A 16,775-nucleotide genomic window follows, 5' to 3' on the forward strand; every position below is an offset into this window, starting at 1 on the left:
CTCACAGAGCTAGTCACCCTGAAGGATCAAGTCAGCAGGGATCAAGGAGCAGTCACGTTTGAAGGGGAGAGGGTCAGTTGGGCTTTCTTCTTTCCAGGATGAACCACATTTGGGAAACTTTTTTCAAGGGTGAGGATGAGGCTAAAGTTTGAAAGGTAGTCAATCTGCTTTTCTTAATATTTTTGTAACGTTTGGAAGGAAAAATTTACCGGTTTGTGATCTTGCCCCTACTACTTAAAAGTACAAAGCATTTTAAAGATAAGACTTAAAACATGAAATTTGCAGACCCAAATACACCAAGTTTAGAAATAGATTTGAAACATGACCAACTGTAAGTACATATTATCATTGTAGGCTTCTGTATAAGACATAACCATGCCATTTCATATGTATTATATTCAGCAAATGACAACAAATAGCCACACCAAAATTAATAATAAGATTTCTGATAGCTGAATAATTTACTTTCTTCCTTTGACATTATTCCAGCTAAGATTTATCCAGCTTTTCAGAAGTCTATTATCATGGTTTCCCTCCCTCTTGTTCCCAGTCCTTCCCCATCACCTCCTACCCGACCCATTTCTTTTTGAGCCTGAGATTCATTCAACCTTCTTCGACAAATCTTTATAGGTGTATGATTATTTTTTAACCACGTCCCTACCCCAAAACTGGGCATAAGCAACAGAAAATAGTCTTTTTCTTGGTTTGTTTCCCCATTTGGGAGGACCCCTTTCCACAGGGCCCGGCGCCGGGGAGAAGAGAGGGAAGGCTGATTCTTGGTCTTGGTACTGGATGCGTCGAAGAGAAATTGGCAGTCAAGATGTGTCCCTCTGGAGGCACAGGGACCTAGCTACCCACCCCTGCGTCTGTTCACACAAGCATGCTCATGAATGCCCAGGCCCTAGGGTAAGTCCGCCGTCCACCCACGCGGCCAGAGCTCTCCAGGAGCCCACTTGAGTCTGTCCTACGCCCACAAATAAGTGTACTCACCTGTGTGCTCAGCAAAAGGTGCACAGAGCGTGCACACAGAGCATCAGTCAGGGTTGCGTGTGTGACTGTGCCTGTCCCGCTGGACCTGCTCTAGCGCCGGGCAGTGGAGCCGGCGCTTCCTAGTGCGGGCACTCATCCTGCCGCGCTCGGGTCGGCCATTTATTGTCTTGCGGGGGAAGCGGCTGTCGCCAAGAAGCTTGGTCTGGGTTAGTGAAATAAAATACTAAATAATTGCCATATGTAAAATTTAAAAACCAGCATATTAAAATATACTAAGGAACTCTCTGACTTGGGAGCAATCCAGAGGAAAAGGAAGAGAAAGAGTTAGATGCTGGCGCCAAGTTCCTGGCGGAGCCAGGCGGCGGTGACTCCTCGGGCTCAGCGGAATCGGCATCCAGGCTCCAGAAGTGACCCGAATCCCAAAATCCGTGGAAGAAAATTACGCCGAAAGAACAGCGCCAACGCCACAGTCCTGCCAAGTTTGGCAAGATGGAAAGTTGGCTTCAGGAGCTCAGTGCCGCTGAATGATGCCTAAGGGAAAAATTGATCTGAGAATTGTTCAGATTCTCTCAGATAATTGTCTGAGAGCAACTTTGCTGTTATCCTTAGACATGGCATTTTTATTCTCTATTAGAACTATAACTTTAAAAAGCATCTCTTCACTTACATATACCTAAATACCATTTCCATTTATGGCTGACTGCATTAGAAAACAACGTAAATGGAAATGCATTAACAAACGCATCTGTACCAATACCTATCTTTATCCACAGAACTATACATCGGTGAAGCCTCCCCCCACCTCAGTATTGGCATATAGACAATTAAAGCCTTTAGAAATTTTAAACATAACTATGTTGTCATATTCAAAAGAAATATATTTTTTTTAAAAAAACTAAGATTATATGGATAATAAGGTAATCCTAATTATATGAATATGGGTATCTGCGGACACATTTCTTATGTTAATATTTATCTGAAGTTCCCTTAACACTGAACAAAACATATATTACATACTTTCTTGTCTAGAAACAAGTCTATAATAGATTAGAGGAATAAATCTATATTTCTTCTTTGGAGGGAAATTCATTAACAAGCCAAGCACTAGAAAGAGAGCTACAAGTGTTTTAAATCACAGATACAGACTCTAGCAGACTATATTCCCAAGGCCTTGGAGTAGAAGAATCGCACAAAGTCCCTTCTTTTTGTGCTTTAAGAATTGCCATCTCTGCAAACTTGATTTATTTGCTTATACTGGCCAAGCCTAAGGAGAGATGACTGCCTTTGGATGGAGCAGTTGGGTCTTTCCCAAGCTCACAGTCTAACCATGTTTTCTTCCTTTTCAAGCCCACCTCATCAGCCTTCCCCAACCAGCACCCTTGTTATAACACCCACAAATATCTCCATGCTACACAAGCACAAGGCATACTTGTAACACATGTTCCCCAGCATGTGCACCGTTCAATATGCAGGACTCAACAATCATGTTTCCCAGAAATGCTAAAGACTATCAAATCTGAGGAGCTTGGGATGGTCTCTTTGCCTTGAAAGGTATTTCCTCTGATCTGAGTTAAACTTTTTCTGACTATGCAAGTGAATGTACAATCCTAATCTTTAGGAAAAGGAAAAATGGATGTCCTCATTCTCTTTTCTAGCTCTTTAGATTTCATCAGCTTTGCTGCATGTGCAAGGCAACACCACAGTTAAGATTTAAAAGGTACCTCTAAGTACTCCCTGAAGAGGGGGAAATTTGGATGAGAAAGAGGAGACAGTGAGGGAGGGAGAGTTTAACAGCCCCCAACCCCAAGGATATCAAAGTGATAGTTTCCCTACAGTCACTACAACTCTATACCAAATTATATATATTTAGGAAGATTTAATTAATTGCTACCAGCAGGAATCTTGTCCCAGATATCCAGATATACACGCTCCCTTCCACCTTTTTGTTCCATAGATCCCAGTCAAGGTTGGTCATTTTAGCAAAAAGGGGTTTCTTTCCCCCTTTAGTTGAGCCTTGGGTCTCTCTTCCCTCTCTTTTGGAGGTGGAGGGATTGAATTTTCTTTCTTTTGATGAGGCGTCTTCTGAAGGTCCTTTAATTTCTTGTGTTCTATTTAGGGATTTTCGCATTAGAATGTGCTTTTGCTGCAACTGCTGAAGGTGTCTGATCGTGGAGAGAGCTAGGCTGTGACCCATGTAGGATATAATTTTTCCTTTTCCCTGTGATGAAATATATATACTCCCTCCACCATCTGCCTTTTAGGACCCCACCAAAGTCCAGTTCCCACACCATGGTGGGATTAAGGAGGCCCCTAACCTCATAAGAAGTAAAATGCTCAGCCCTTCAGCTATGCCTTTTATATTTGGTCATTCTTTGGGACAGGTTAACCAGTCCACTTTGACCCAGAAGAATGCTATATTGAGGCCCATCCCCTCCCTGCCCTAAGAAAAATGTTATTTTCCATATCTGCTTTTAAAGTAACTAGAAATCTTTTAAAAGAAGAGAAGAAAAAGAAGATTGGCTGGTCTGCCTCCCTTCTAGGAGCCTCAAACCTAAACTTTAAAAGATGAAGGAAATGATCGAAAGTGATAAATACCTTTTCCAGGCATTCAGTTTGTTGGCCTTCTGACCAAAAGGGGCTTTTGTTAGGTCTCTGTGAGGAAGCCAAATTCAGCCCCCAGCAAATACTCCTCCACCTCTTCCCCATCCCCCCTCAGCTCTCTTGTCTAACTTGAAAATGAACTTGGACTTCCCTCTCAGACAGGCCCTAAAACCAGGAGAGATTTTATTTGTCTGTTTCTGAAGGGCTTCCTAAAAGGGGGAGGGCATTTAGGGGGAGGAGAAGAGGACAGGGGGCCTTTTCCCCCAGTAGAGGACAGGGCGGGGGTAGGGGCTCTGGTGAATCCAGAAGGCGGGAGGAGATACTTTGTTAATTTCTTAACTCTGTGTTTATTCCCTGAACTTCTTTTTTTCAATGAAGGGTAAGAGTAGGGAGGGGGCCAAGTGACAGACTGAGATATTGCCCAAAAAGAAAAGGGGATGGGTGGGGTGAGGGGTAGAAAAGGGCTGGGGAAGGAGAGGATGGGGAGGGTTGGGGAAGGGGCTCTGTGATGAGCTTGGCAGGGTTAGGAGGACGGAGAAGCTGTGAAAGAAAGAGGACTGGGGTTGGGGACTCCAGAGGGCACTGGAAGAGGCTTCCTAATAGTTCTCCATGGAAGGGGCCACTTGACTTCCCCCGACCAAACCCAGTACACCACCAAGCAGAATCTGCAGCTGGGGGCATGCTGGAAGAGAATCCAGGAGAAGATTTGTGATAGCCTAAACTCGGACCCCTGTATGGATCCCTGCAGAGCCAAAGAGGAAAAGGGGTGATCCCAAACCTCGGCCAGCACTGCAAGTCCTCACTGGACAGCAGAGAGGAATGGATTTCCCTGATATCTACCACTGGGAAATCAGTGGGGCCTGGAGGAAGGCAAGTTTGGGCTTAAGAGCGGGAAAACTCTCAGACAAGGAGTAAAGTGATGCCTCAGCTACCCTGGTCCCATCTTCCCTCAAGCTGTTGGCCTAGGGAGGGAGAACACTAACGTTGGAAGATGCCAGGAGGGCAGCTGCAGTCCAGGAGGTGAGTTCCCAAGCTGGTACAAGAGGCCTAGTGGCCCTCTTCAGAGGTTGGGCTGTGGGAGTGGAGAAATCAAAGTAGAGCAGGCTCCAGAGGGATGCAGGAGCCTGGGAGGTGGCATCCATGTCTGCAGGCTCCATGGCTGCAGGGACTAAGGGACCTTCCGGAGCCCAGAAAGGTGGAAGGACTGGAAAAAAGAGGGGAGGAGATTGGGCAGGTCCTGGGAGCTCCAGGCTCAGCCAGTTTTCTTTCCTTCTCTACCAGTATCACCCTCTGCAGCCCATTAGGAATTTTCTCCAAGCGTGTGGGAGGGTCTTCCCACACAGACACACCCTCAAGGGTATCCCCCCTCATGCCCTTTCTGAACCCCTAATCCCTTCCTATAAGTGGTCTCTCTCAAGCATCCCTTTCTTGGATAGCTGAGGCCCTGTCCTCCTCTATCCTCTACAAATCTCCTCCTCCATCGGCAGCCTGAACTTGGACAGGAAAGGGCTCCCAAACTCTCTAACTGCCCTATAAGGCCCCAAGTCTGGGCCAGAATCCAGACACCGTGGTGGTGAGGCTCTTTGTTCTCCTACAGCCTCGACCCACCCCCTCCTTTTTTAAAACTGGAATTTCTCCCATAAAAAGGTGGGGTGGGGGGAGCAGGAGCTTCTGCGCTTTAAGCTCCCCACCAGTATGGAGAAAACAGAGAAAAGGACTGCAGGGAGAGAAATCAACTGTTACCTAATTTTCAGAGGAGAAAATCTGGGCATTCAATAAGGGACATAGCAACGCCATTTCTTTCATCCTTTTCCCTAGCCTAGCATCGAAGCTACACCCAGCCCTCAAGTGTGTGCATCAGGCTTGCACCCTCCCATGCAAACTTTGCTAAGTTACACCTCTCACTTTGTCTGAGATACAGTGGGCCATGAATTCCACTCCTCAACTTCAGAAAGACACAGACATCTGCTTCTTCATTTTTCTATTTTCCTGGGGGATGTCTTTGTAAGTAGAGTAAGAAGAATATGTAAATTAAAAGTGCATACAGACCGACAAGCAGAGATCTTTATTTGCATACAGAGGATTTAGGCAGAGAGCTGGGTGTCTTCAGGAACGCATTTGGGTTGTGTCCACAAGGCCGTGTGCTGAAACAGTGCAGGCAGCCTGCACCCATCCCAAACCTACAGGCACGCACGCGCGCGCGCTCGCGCGCGAACACACACACACACACACACACACACGTTTCCTGTGAAAAGACACATTAAATATCTCCTTTCTGTGTTGGAGCATTTACAAGAAAAAAATTCGGAATTGAACTTAGCTGAGAGCTCAGTTCATGGGCAGTAGCTGAGGGCAGAGTGGTTCCCGCCGCTCCGCCGTTGCAGAAGTCCTTTTGAAAAAGCAGCCCGGAGCAGAGCCAGGGCTTACCGACGAGGCTGAGGGGCCGTTTTCCATTTTCCTTCCTTATAATTAAATGCTCCACCTTTTTCCCCTTACCAGTAGCTGGATTTTGTTTAAACTTCATCCACAGTCAAATCCCACCGTCTCGTCCCCGAAGCCCAGCCGGGCGAGCCCGAGTGAGCGCCGCAGCCGAGGGTTTCAGCGCCAGGCCCCAGAAAGGCTTTCTAGGGCGAAACTGCCTTAGAGATGTAATTACTACGTTTCCAGTGGTGCATATTCTCCTGGAGTGTTTAATTTGACTTTATTTGTGTCTCAGCGAGATCCACATTTTTTTTTCGGGGGAGGAGTGAGAAGCGACCCTAGGCTTAAAGTTAATTAACCAACAAGGTTTTACTTTCCACCGCCCGCCTGCAGGCTCTGGCATCGACGCCTCCCTCCCTGATCCCGGCGCGCCCCAGACTTGGAGATGGCGTTTGCAGGCGCGAAAGGTCTTGGGGAACCAAGTGAAAGAAGGGGGAATTGTTCAGAGCACGCGGACTTCCCCAGCCGCTTTTAGCGCCCTGAGCCCGAACTTCCCCTCCAGCCTTCCCACTCCTCCAAATCGCTTTGGGGGCCTACATCTTCGGCTGGTCTTCTCGAGGAAGAGGACTATGTTTCCCTTTCTTTCTTCTCGCCACTAAATTTTGGCCGCATAGTGCTCCTAATAAATGGAATTGTAAAGTTGCCGGGTTAATTAAATCTATATCTCATTGCAATAGGAATAGTTAATGCCCTTATATAAACCTGGAAAAGAACATACTATTAATTTTATTTATTGCTTGGCCGCCCTGCACCCAGATCCTTCATGCCGCTCTGGTTCCTTTTCTCGCCGCTCTGGTTCCTACTCCCAAAGGCTGGGGACCTGTCTTTGAGTCCTGGCCCGTGGCAGAGCGGTCTATCGGGAAGGGAGCCCCAAGAATGGGGTGGGCGTTTCAGGCCCTTTGTTTCTCCTGGCAGCCCCGCAGAACCCTGTCCACAGCGCCCCAGTTCTTCCACTTCGCAGAAGGGGAGTCCAGGATCTGGGTACCACCTCTCCTACCCGCGGCTGGAAAAAGGCAGGCCTCCCTACCCACCCACCCTCACCAGCCAGGCCTTAGGCAAGAGGGCCAAGGTCACACGACCAGTCTAGACTTGGCCAGGCCCTGTTTGCTCTCCTTGTTTTACCTTGACCTTGGACTCCAGCAGCAGGATAAGCAGTTTTCTAGCAGAGCCGGCTCCTAGCAAGACCCTGTTTTCCACTGGGCTCATCTCTCCTCACCCCTCCGTCATTGCCCTCAATACACACTGGAGCTGGTCTTCTTATGTCTCAACCCTCTTTCTGTTGTATTTTAATTCCTACTGCCAGCCCAGCCTGCAGCCTGCTTTCTGAACTCTGAGCTGACCTTTCTGGATGAAGATCACAAAGATAAGAATTACTCTCCTAACTCACCGATGTCCGGGTGCTCTCAACTGTCAAACACCACCTTCTCCCCAGAAAGAGGAGGGAGGTGGCCCAAAGGGGTCTCTGCAGACCTGTCCATTTGCTCTCGGGTTTGAAGGTGCAGTAGGTCCAGCTGAGCGAGGAGCTACTGTGTGGCCATGGCCTGTGCGTTGGCTGCACCCGAGCACTCAGCATTTAAAACCTGTGGCAGAGGCAGGCAACAGGGAAATGCTGCAGCCGCAGCCCCTTTCCCCTCTTATTTTTCCTCTCTTCGTTGCGATTTCTCAGGAAGGTGCTGTGCTGAAAGGGAATTTGGCTCAATTCCACGGAGATGGTAGCCCAGAATGGGGCGACTCTGTTGAGGTTCCTGACAAGTTGGGAGATTGGGAGTAAAGAAGGTAGAGCTTTTGAAGAATCAGTAAGTTGGTGTTAATTTTCTGTTTGAAATAGGGGGCAGTTTTAGATCATGAAACTACTCCTCACTAAAAGAGAGAGTGACCTAAGAAAGCCATGGGAGCTGCAGTAAGGATATTCAACAGGGGACTGTGCCGCGGTGGCTCAACTCAGGCCACTGAGGGCAGAGGTGGGCTTTGCAGGGTCCGCCAGAGTAACGCCAGAGAGAGGTCCCTCCAAAGGGGTAGCGCTGAATCTCCCCGATTTTCCATGTTTTCTTTTGTATACCTATACAAGAGAGCACCCTCTCCTTCGCATCCAGGGTTTTTAGCTTTCCCAGGCTGAATCTTGCAGCCCCCCACGTCCCTGAATTTCTTTGAAAAATCTCACTCTGAGATTTTTATTTCTATTGCATATTGAAATATCAGTCTATTCTATGGCTTTTATTTCCCTCCTTTTATTCTTTCTCCATTTATTGCTGAGTGTATTCCATCGCTTCACGATCCCTGCCCCAGGTGATGAATTCTGTATTTGGGGGCTGTCACACCCCTCTCCGCTCGAGGAAAATCCAGCGAAGTAAATGAGAGAGTCCTTTTAAGACATCTGGGATTTTGGGTAAAGTGGCTGAAGGTAGGAACTCGAAACACAATCCCGGCATCAAAGGCTCGCTACACGGCATCGGGTTCTTTCCATCCGCGAGCTGAGGGGAGCTGCCAGGGCCGGAGCGCTCCTGCCTGTTTTCTATTATCTTCATTTATTATTTTTTAAAATCTGGTTTCTTTCCCACCCATAGCTTCAAGCCCCAATCCAGAGACTTGGGCAGTCATAGTGATCGGTTTCGGGGTAGGGGTCTGTCTCCCCCGTGCACATCCTTTGCCTAGGGGGAGGCGCCCAGTTACAGCCCTCTCCTCCCCGACCCCTTTGCGTCGGCCAAATTCAGCATCGCCCCCCTCCTCCTTCTCTCTCTCGGGGGCCTGCTGGGGGGCGTCTCCCTGTCCCTTTAAATTTCCCTGCTCACGCCTCCTTTGGCTCAATCATCAGAGACCTGATCCAATCATCAGAGACCTTTTTCTTTTCGCCCCGCCCCACCTCGAGGGGAGGGAACCCCATGAGACCTGGCAGGGGCATCACGTGCGCAGAGCGCGTCACGTGGGCGCGGGAGGGGTGCTGAGGGGTGGAGGGCGGGAGTCGGCGGATTTCTTAATGAAGTATCTCCGCATGCGTAGATGGAATGTAGGGAGGGAGGTGGAAGCACCAGGAGGAGGGGAGGGGTGGAGAGAAAAGGGGGGAGGGATGGGGGAGGGGAAACGGGAGCGAGGTGTCTCCCTAGCTCGCTGCCTCTGGCAAGTGGAGTTTTTAAAAAGCTCCAGCAGATCATGTCATGACGACTTCGCTGCTCCTGCATCCACGCTGGCCGGAGAGCCTTATGTACGTCTATGAGGACAGCGCGGCGGAGAGCGGCAGCGGCGGCGGCGGAGGAGGAGGCGGCGGCGCGGGCGGAGCGGGGGGCGGCTGCAGCGGAGCGAGCCCCGGCAAAGCCCCGAGCATGGATGGTCTGGGCAGCAGCTGCCCGGCCAGCCACTGCCGCGATCTGCTTTCGCACCCCGTGCTGGGCCGCCCACCGGCTCCCCTGGGCGCCCCTCAGGGCGCCGTCTACACGGACATCCCGGCCCCGGAGGCGGCGCGCCAGTGTGCCCCGCCGCCCGCGCCCCCCACCTCGTCCAGCGCCACCCTGGGCTACGGCTACCCCTTCGGGGGCAGCTACTACGGCTGCCGCCTGTCGCACAACGTGAACCTGCAGCAGAAGCCTTGCGCCTACCACCCGGGTGATAAATACCCGGAGCCGTCGGGCGCCCTGCCCGGTGACGACCTGTCCTCCAGGGCCAAGGAGTTCGCCTTCTACCCCAGCTTCGCCAGCTCGTACCAGGCGATGCCCGGCTACCTGGACGTGTCGGTGGTGCCCGGGATCAGCGGGCACCCGGAGCCGCGTCACGACGCGCTCATTCCCGTCGAAGGCTACCAGCACTGGGCTCTCTCCAATGGCTGGGACAGTCAGGTGTACTGCTCCAAGGAGCAGTCGCAGTCCGCCCACCTCTGGAAGTCTCCCTTCCCAGGTAAGGAAGGGACCCGAGCGCCGCCGCCGCCGGGGACTCCTCCCCGCCCTGCCTGCCCCGGGGTTCCGCGCCCCAGCCACCCCCGCCGTCTGGCCCCGGCGCGCCCGCTCGGCTGGGCTGCCTAAGGAGCCGGCCGGGCGAGCTGCACTGAGGAATGCGCTGGGGAAGAAATCTGCTCCGACACGTTCTCTGTAGCTGCCCGGCAGAGAATGAAGCAATCACAGGCGCCCAAACGCCGGGCCGCGGGCTCTGCTCCGTTCAGTAGCTCGCCTCCGCCTCCCTTCGCCGGCTCCAGCCTCCCGCCGGGCTCCTGGCCCCTAATCCCGCTTCCGGCCAGGGATGGGGGCGGGGTGGGCCTATAGTGCCTTAGAATTCAGGACAAAACCCCCAACCCACCGAATAACTGGGGGGGGCGGGGGATAAGAACCCCCACTTTCTTTGACTGAATTTGCAGGATAGTTCAGGCACTAGACAGTATTTTTAAAATAGGGGACTAATTTGCTGGGATCTACAGAAACGTGGAATTTCTTTTTTTCCTTTCTTGACTTATTTAAAAAATCTGGCCATGAATTTCATGATTGTTGAGAGAACAGAAAATCCAAAATCTCTGGAGAGGGAGTGGAGAGGAGGCTCGAATCCCTCCCCAGCGATGTAAAATTTTCCTTGCCTCTCTGGTATATTGAGCTCAAACCTATAGACATTTCCACTGCCAACTCCCCCAAATGTGGTTGAGAGAGTTAGTTATTGGTGCCCCAAACACAGAAAGAGGGGTGTGGGGATGAGATATGGAAGAGGAAGACCTGTTCAGGGGCATCTGGGGTCCAGGCCCAGGCTGGGGACCCGCTGGTCTTGTCTGGCTAAGTATGGGAAGGGAGAATTCATTCCCCTCTTTTTCCATCTCCGATTGAAGAGAGAAAGGATCCTGCGAGTCCCACCACTCTCCGTGAGGGAAAGACCAGTCCCAGGTTTCCCAAAACCACATCAAGAGCTTTGGATCCTGCCTTGTGCTGAGAAATCAGGATTCGGTCTAGGGAGTCCAGCATTTGAGTCTGTTCTCCCTGTAAGCAGAGCTCAGTGGGAGAGCGTTCTCCCTTCTGATGCCTACAGAGGTGTTTGGGGGTGGGGGTCCTAGGCAGCCACAGATGTCTTCGACACTGCCCATCTTCCCTGCCAGTTCCACATGCCAAGCTCAGGGATGTTTTCCTTGGAAAGCATAGACCCGAAGACCTCCTAAGGGCGGGCCTGAAATTCCTCTGCATCCGGGATTGGAAGTAGAGGTAGGTGGTAAAAAAAATTACTGAATGATGTTAGAGAGTGTAGCAAATAACATTCTTGTGAATATTATGAAATATTATTAAATACTTAGTATGACACACTCAGTACCAGGGTATGACCTACACTAGGCACCCTGACTTCTGATTACCAGAATTAAGGATGGTACAATTTTAGTACATGGTATTATGCATCATCTACCCTGTATTGGCTATAATATTTTTATATAATATGATTTATTTTATTAACTACCTAATATGTAATATACAATAATGCATTTCTAGAAGATAGACAATTCACATGTTCATGATACAGCAATGTATTTTTAGGGAGATGGCCCTTTAATTCTTTATCTCACCAAAACACAAAGCTTCTTAGGATATTTGGGTCCAGCAGGAATTCCTGGGGCAGGGGAGCCAAGGGGTGAAGGGATAAGGGAGCAGGTGCCCACCAAACCCACTGTGGCTGGGGGCACAGACCCAGAGCAACGGGCAATGGGTTTACAGAGAAGAGGGAGAAGAGAAGGAGCTGTTCTGCGTATGCATGGTGTGGAGTAGGGGTGAAGGACTGGAGAGAAGCTGAGAAATCTTCGAACAAAATAAACATCTCAAAGATTCCCAGGAAAAAAAAAAAATACCTCCACTAAAAATAAATACTTTTTTGATCACAGCCTCCTAGAGAAAAATATCTTTGAAATAAAAAATACAGCCCAATTGAGATTTAATACACTTGCAAATTATGGCACGGAAATGGATATAAAACCCAGCATGCCTCAGCAGCTATGTGCTTCCACAATCCCCGTGTGGAAATAGAATTGGGCTGATATATCTCAGTGAGTGCAGAGGTACAGGCAAGAGGCAGACGAATAAGAAATTATCTTCAGACACCTTCCATCTTTCTACCCACTCAGAGATCTTTTAGAAGTAGTGAGATTTCAAGATAACTCTGTCTATGCAATTGTGGTTTGTTCGGCAACATGTAGGTATAAACACCGCTGTCTCTCTTCAGTGCCTCTGGCTCTGAGAAACCTCATCTGTGGCAGTCTGGGCTGGTGTGGGAGATGGAGGCAATTGTTCAGCAAGATCCAGATAATTAGGGCCAAGATGTGTTGTGGCTTCTTCCTTCTCCCAATTATACAGACCCTTGCTTTATTGCTCTGTTTTTTTTCCTTCCTCCCTATGGTGAGCATAGACTTTTTTTTTTTTTTTGAGAGGCAGATATTCCAGGAGAGAATCAGAAAGGGAGAAAAAGAGAGATGGGTTTCAGGAGAGAGAAAGAGGGAGAAAGAAACAGTGGGCTCTTTGAGCCATACTAGAAGTCCGTACTGGCACGCCTTTGGATTTGGGTTGGGAAGAGTAGCAAGCTAGATTTCTAGCTGGACAAGGTACTCTTCAGAGCCCAGAGCTCGCTCATAAGGGGCGGGTGGTCAAGAGTGGGTGGGCTGTGGGAAGCTGTACACAGGGCTCCCCAAGCCCAAAGAGAAAGCCATAGCTGAGCATTGATATGATTTTTATTTGCTCCTCCAAGGTGTCTGTTAGGTTCCCAGGTATGAAGTCTTTTGTGTATGTGATCTGGAGGGAGACTAGGGAAGGGCTGATTGTAAAACTGATAACTAAGTCCCCACTCACTTTAGGCAGTGTACATACATCTCGAGGTCTAAGCTACCAGATGTTTCTACATCTCTACATACCACTTCCTTTCCACATAAGGCAGCAGACAAAGAAAGGGGGCTTATTTGAGAAGGCAAGACTGGAGTTATTTCCCCAGGAGGCCGAAACAACCTACAGTTGGTCTGATCCAGGACAAATTGGCTAAGTCAATCCTGTTATCCTATAGAGAAAAATAACCAGTTTAAACCAGTTGTCTACTTTTTAAACATTTTTTTTTAGGGTTGATTAAATCTCACTGGAAATTTAGAGCTAGAGTTTAGGAAACCAAAATTGGATAGGTCATTGTGAGAGTTTAAAGAAAGTGAAGTAAAAAATTAAGGACAATTATCTGGGTAATTCAGAAAGGAAACTCTACCTTTACCCTACTTTGCTCTCCAGGGGAAAGGAGGTGTTTTAAAGCTGGATTGTACCAGATGGCCTATTTCCATTTTAAAAACTTACTGTATCATTTTAAGAGTCAGAAAGTCTGGCTTTAAAATCTGGTTCTGCCATTTAAGTTATTTTCCCCACTCTGAGCCTCAGATTCCTGATCTTATAAAATGGATTTAACAAAGTAAGCCTGAAAAAATGTTCTGAGGACTAAAAACAACCAACACAAATTCATGGTATCACTACTTACCCTCTTCATTTTATTCTTGTCCACAAATCATCAATTTCCCAAATCATGGTTACATCTATAAGAGTAAAACAAATTTAATAACTGAGAGATTTAAAAACAAAGGTCTTGTTCAAAAACAAATCCTTTTTAACCTAAAGGATCCATACTATTTAAATAAAGTTATTTTGTTTTCCAGATTTTTTTTTTAAATCTTGGTTTATTCACACAGAGGCAGAGAAAAATGCCAGGTCCAGGAGTTTTCCTGAGAAATTGTCACCAGAAGACAGTCAAATGAGGCCATTGAACCCCCTGTCTCTCATTTTCTTCCTGAGCATTTTTTCTTCCCCTGCATCTCACTGTGACCACTACTTTCCCATTGTGTGTAGATACTCTGAAAGAAAGCAGACCCAATGGGGATGGGTGCAGGAAAAGTGTTTTGGGAGGGTGGGATGGGAACAAACATTTCAGGAAGAACTTTGTGTCCTCCCTCTGGGCTGTGTCTATAGTTTCGAAAGGCTGTAAGAATGAAGGGGAAACCCCAAATATTCAGTCCTCCCCATTAGCTTTCACTTGAAGAAGTCTAATAATTACATGGAAAAAAAAATGAGGGCTGAGCTATCCAGATAATCTCCCTAGTTCCCCCACTTCCCCTTGAAAGTGTTGCTGTGACCTTTATTAACAGGGATGAGGGTGGAGTAGAAAAATGAAGTTCTAAGTGGTATATATTAGTTGCAGTTTCTGTGAAATTCTCAGAGCCTGAAGAAACTGAACTGGTGGTAGTGGCTTGGATGACAGGTATTGGTTAAGGTTTAGGGTTATAGTTGGCACTTGGGATGTAGACAGTTTCCTTCAGCTGTGAAGGAATGGAGAGGGAAGGGGGTTGGAATAGAATTTGCCCCAATTTGGTGGCACTGCGGTGTGGAACCCCTACTTCCAGGGACACCTGATTCCCTGTATCTCAGGATCAGCACCTCCCACCTTGGGTGTTGTTAAGTGGTTCACAACATTGGACCTCAATTCCTAGAATGGACCCCAATTCCTAGAGTGTGGACCTCCAAGCAGGCTGACTTCACCTGAACACTTCTCTTCTATCTATGCTTCACATCCCTAGCGCAGGGCCAGTGTCTAAAGGCAGGAAAACCCATCTGGTAGTCTGGGCCCACTGAAGCTGACCCCCTGCCTGCTGCACCCTCCCTGAAACATATAACAGAACGCCTTCCTCTGACAACGGGGCAGAATATAAACTAATAAGCACCCAAACGATCTAACTGCAGGAAGGAGGGATTTTTCTGAATATCTGAAATTCTGCAAGCATGGCAGTCCAGGCTGGAATTTGGAGGGCCCCTTCTAATCAGACAAAGATCCTAATATTGAGTGCTATGCAGAGCCATATTGGGGCCTGAAACGAAAGAGAAAATCGGTAATACTGATCCCATGTTTATTTTTTTAATTGATATTTTGTTCATCATGAATGTTTTTGTATTGTTTTGCTTTTTTAAACATTGCTTTCAAATATTGTCTTAATGACTGAGTTTTTGGCGCCCCCTCCCTTAAACTTCGAGCCCAGTGGCCTCACCCTAGTTGTGGTCTTGCTAAAATAACAGAAATGAAAAGCATTAAGGGGCTTCACTATGCAGAGCAATCCTCTGGCCCCAGTGAGCCCCTGCCAGAACTCTGTGCCTAGGCAGCCTCGGATCTCCTAGCCCAGCCCAGCCGCGCGCCTCACTTCTTCCCGCTTGCCTTATCTTCCCGCAGACGTGGTTCCCCTGCAGCCCGAGGTGAGCAGCTACCGGCGCGGGCGCAAGAAACGCGTGCCCTACACTAAGGTACAGCTGAAGGAGCTAGAGAAGGAATACGCGGCTAGCAAGTTCATCACCAAAGAGAAGCGCCGGCGCATCTCCGCCACCACGAACCTCTCTGAGCGCCAGGTAACCATCTGGTTCCAGAACCGGCGGGTCAAAGAGAAGAAAGTGGTCAGCAAATCGAAAGCGCCTCATCTCCACTCCACCTGACCACCCACCCGCTGCTTGCCCCCTCTATTTATGTCACCGCTTTGTACCATAACCGAACCCACGGAAAGACGCTGCGCGGGTGCAGAAGAGTATTTAATGTTAACGAAAGAAGAACCGCGCTGCCCGGAGGCAGAGAGGCTCCAAGGCCGAGCTGGGCCGTCCCCAACTCCCTATCCCATCCCCAGCCTCCACCCCCAGCCAGACGAAGCTCACCCGGCTTCAGCGGCTTTGGAAATGGGTTCGGGTGGGCCGTGGGAGGAAGGCTGGTGGCCTGTACTCCTCCTTGTGCTCACCCTGCCAGAAAGTCCAGTGGCAGCGGAGAGCCCAATCATACCAACCAAAGCAGGGTTGGGGAATCCCGAATGGCCCCAATTCTTGCCTCATCCTAGGACCAGGCTGGTAGAGGACCCTCCCTAAGGGTGCAGCTTCGGTGCAGGATCTGGCCAGCTCATACTTTCCTTCCCTGTCCCTCCCTCTCGCACTCCTTAGGCAAGATTTCCCAGTAAAGATTTTCTGTGCATATTAAAAGTCGTGTTAATATTCATAATAATTATTAGGGATCTGGCAGCGTGATTGGAGTATGGATGTTTCAGTAAAAGCTGGAATCAGCACAGCCCCTTACCTCCCATCCCAACTAAGAAACTGCATTTTTCGGAGCCGGATGGGGGCTGCCGTTGCCCCACTGGCTCCCCTGTTCTGCTCTCTCAGTCAACATGTGGAAATCAAAGGAGGACAAAGACTCCAGCCACGCTGCTAAATAGGGCTTCTCTCTCCTCTCACTTTCTCTCTCTAGGTGGTAAGGTTGGGGATTAGGCCAGGCACAGAAGCAGAACTTTTTTCTGAGGATAAATATCTCTTCCAAGGGGATGGAGAGTGGGTTCCTCAACAAAGTCCCTTTCCTCAAGGCACTAGTCCAGGAGGGAATCCTCACACTCACTTTTACTGACTTCCAGAGGAAAGCTAGAGGATCTAGTGCAGAAGGCAAGAATATCTGGCCCTCAATTAGCTAAATGTAGATGCTGCCTAACATTACCCTCCTCCAAGGCCACCTTGGTGCTGTGGGGGGCCCCTTGCCTCTTTCCTTCCCACTGGTGCATTACAAAACAGTGTTCTTTTGAAATGTTCATCAGAAATAGGCTCTTTTTTTTAATGTTATGTATCTGTATATAGTATTGTGATGTCTGAATGACAATGTACTGAATGCAAAAAGAAAAAAAACACAAACATGTTTTTAAAATAAAATATCTTTTTTTTTTTGCGCCTTGA

General features: G+C 48.7%; 1 protein-coding gene and 1 long non-coding RNA gene across 2 annotated transcripts; one reads left to right on the forward strand and one right to left on the reverse strand.

Annotated features, from left to right (window-relative positions):
- Positions 1–5,633: 5,633 nt before the first annotated feature.
- On the reverse strand, positions 5,634–9,958 carry LOC135275264 (uncharacterized). The gene is made up of 3 exons (XR_010342912.1): positions 9,786–9,958; positions 7,460–7,652; positions 5,634–6,691 (listed from the first exon to the last, which is right to left on the reverse strand). It is a non-coding gene; the product is annotated as an uncharacterized LOC135275264 (long non-coding RNA).
- HOXC13 (homeobox C13) lies at positions 9,149–16,775 on the forward strand. Its single transcript, XM_012450545.2, has 2 exons — positions 9,149–9,957; positions 15,253–16,775. Exons 1-2 carry the CDS (start codon positions 9,225–9,227, stop codon positions 15,507–15,509), a joined length of 990 nt encoding a protein of 329 aa, XP_012305968.1. The 5' UTR covers positions 9,149–9,224; the 3' UTR covers positions 15,510–16,775.

This window comes from Aotus nancymaae, unplaced genomic scaffold (genome assembly GCF_030222135.1).
Source record: "Aotus nancymaae isolate 86718 unplaced genomic scaffold, 86718_ANA_hifiasm-v0.15.2.pri h1tg000016l, whole genome shotgun sequence".
NCBI lineage: Eukaryota > Metazoa > Chordata > Mammalia > Primates > Aotidae > Aotus > Aotus nancymaae.

Bases quoted from the DNA above. Each gene is read 5' to 3' on its own strand.
- HOXC13 (XM_012450545.2), top strand. From the start codon at position 9,225: ATGACGACTTCGCTGCTCCTGCATCCACGCTGGCCGGAGAGCCTTATG. The intron at 9,958-15,252 runs GTAAGGAAGGGA...ATCTTCCCGCAG, and splicing joins CTGGAAGTCTCCCTTCCCAG to ACGTGGTTCCCCTGCAGCCC.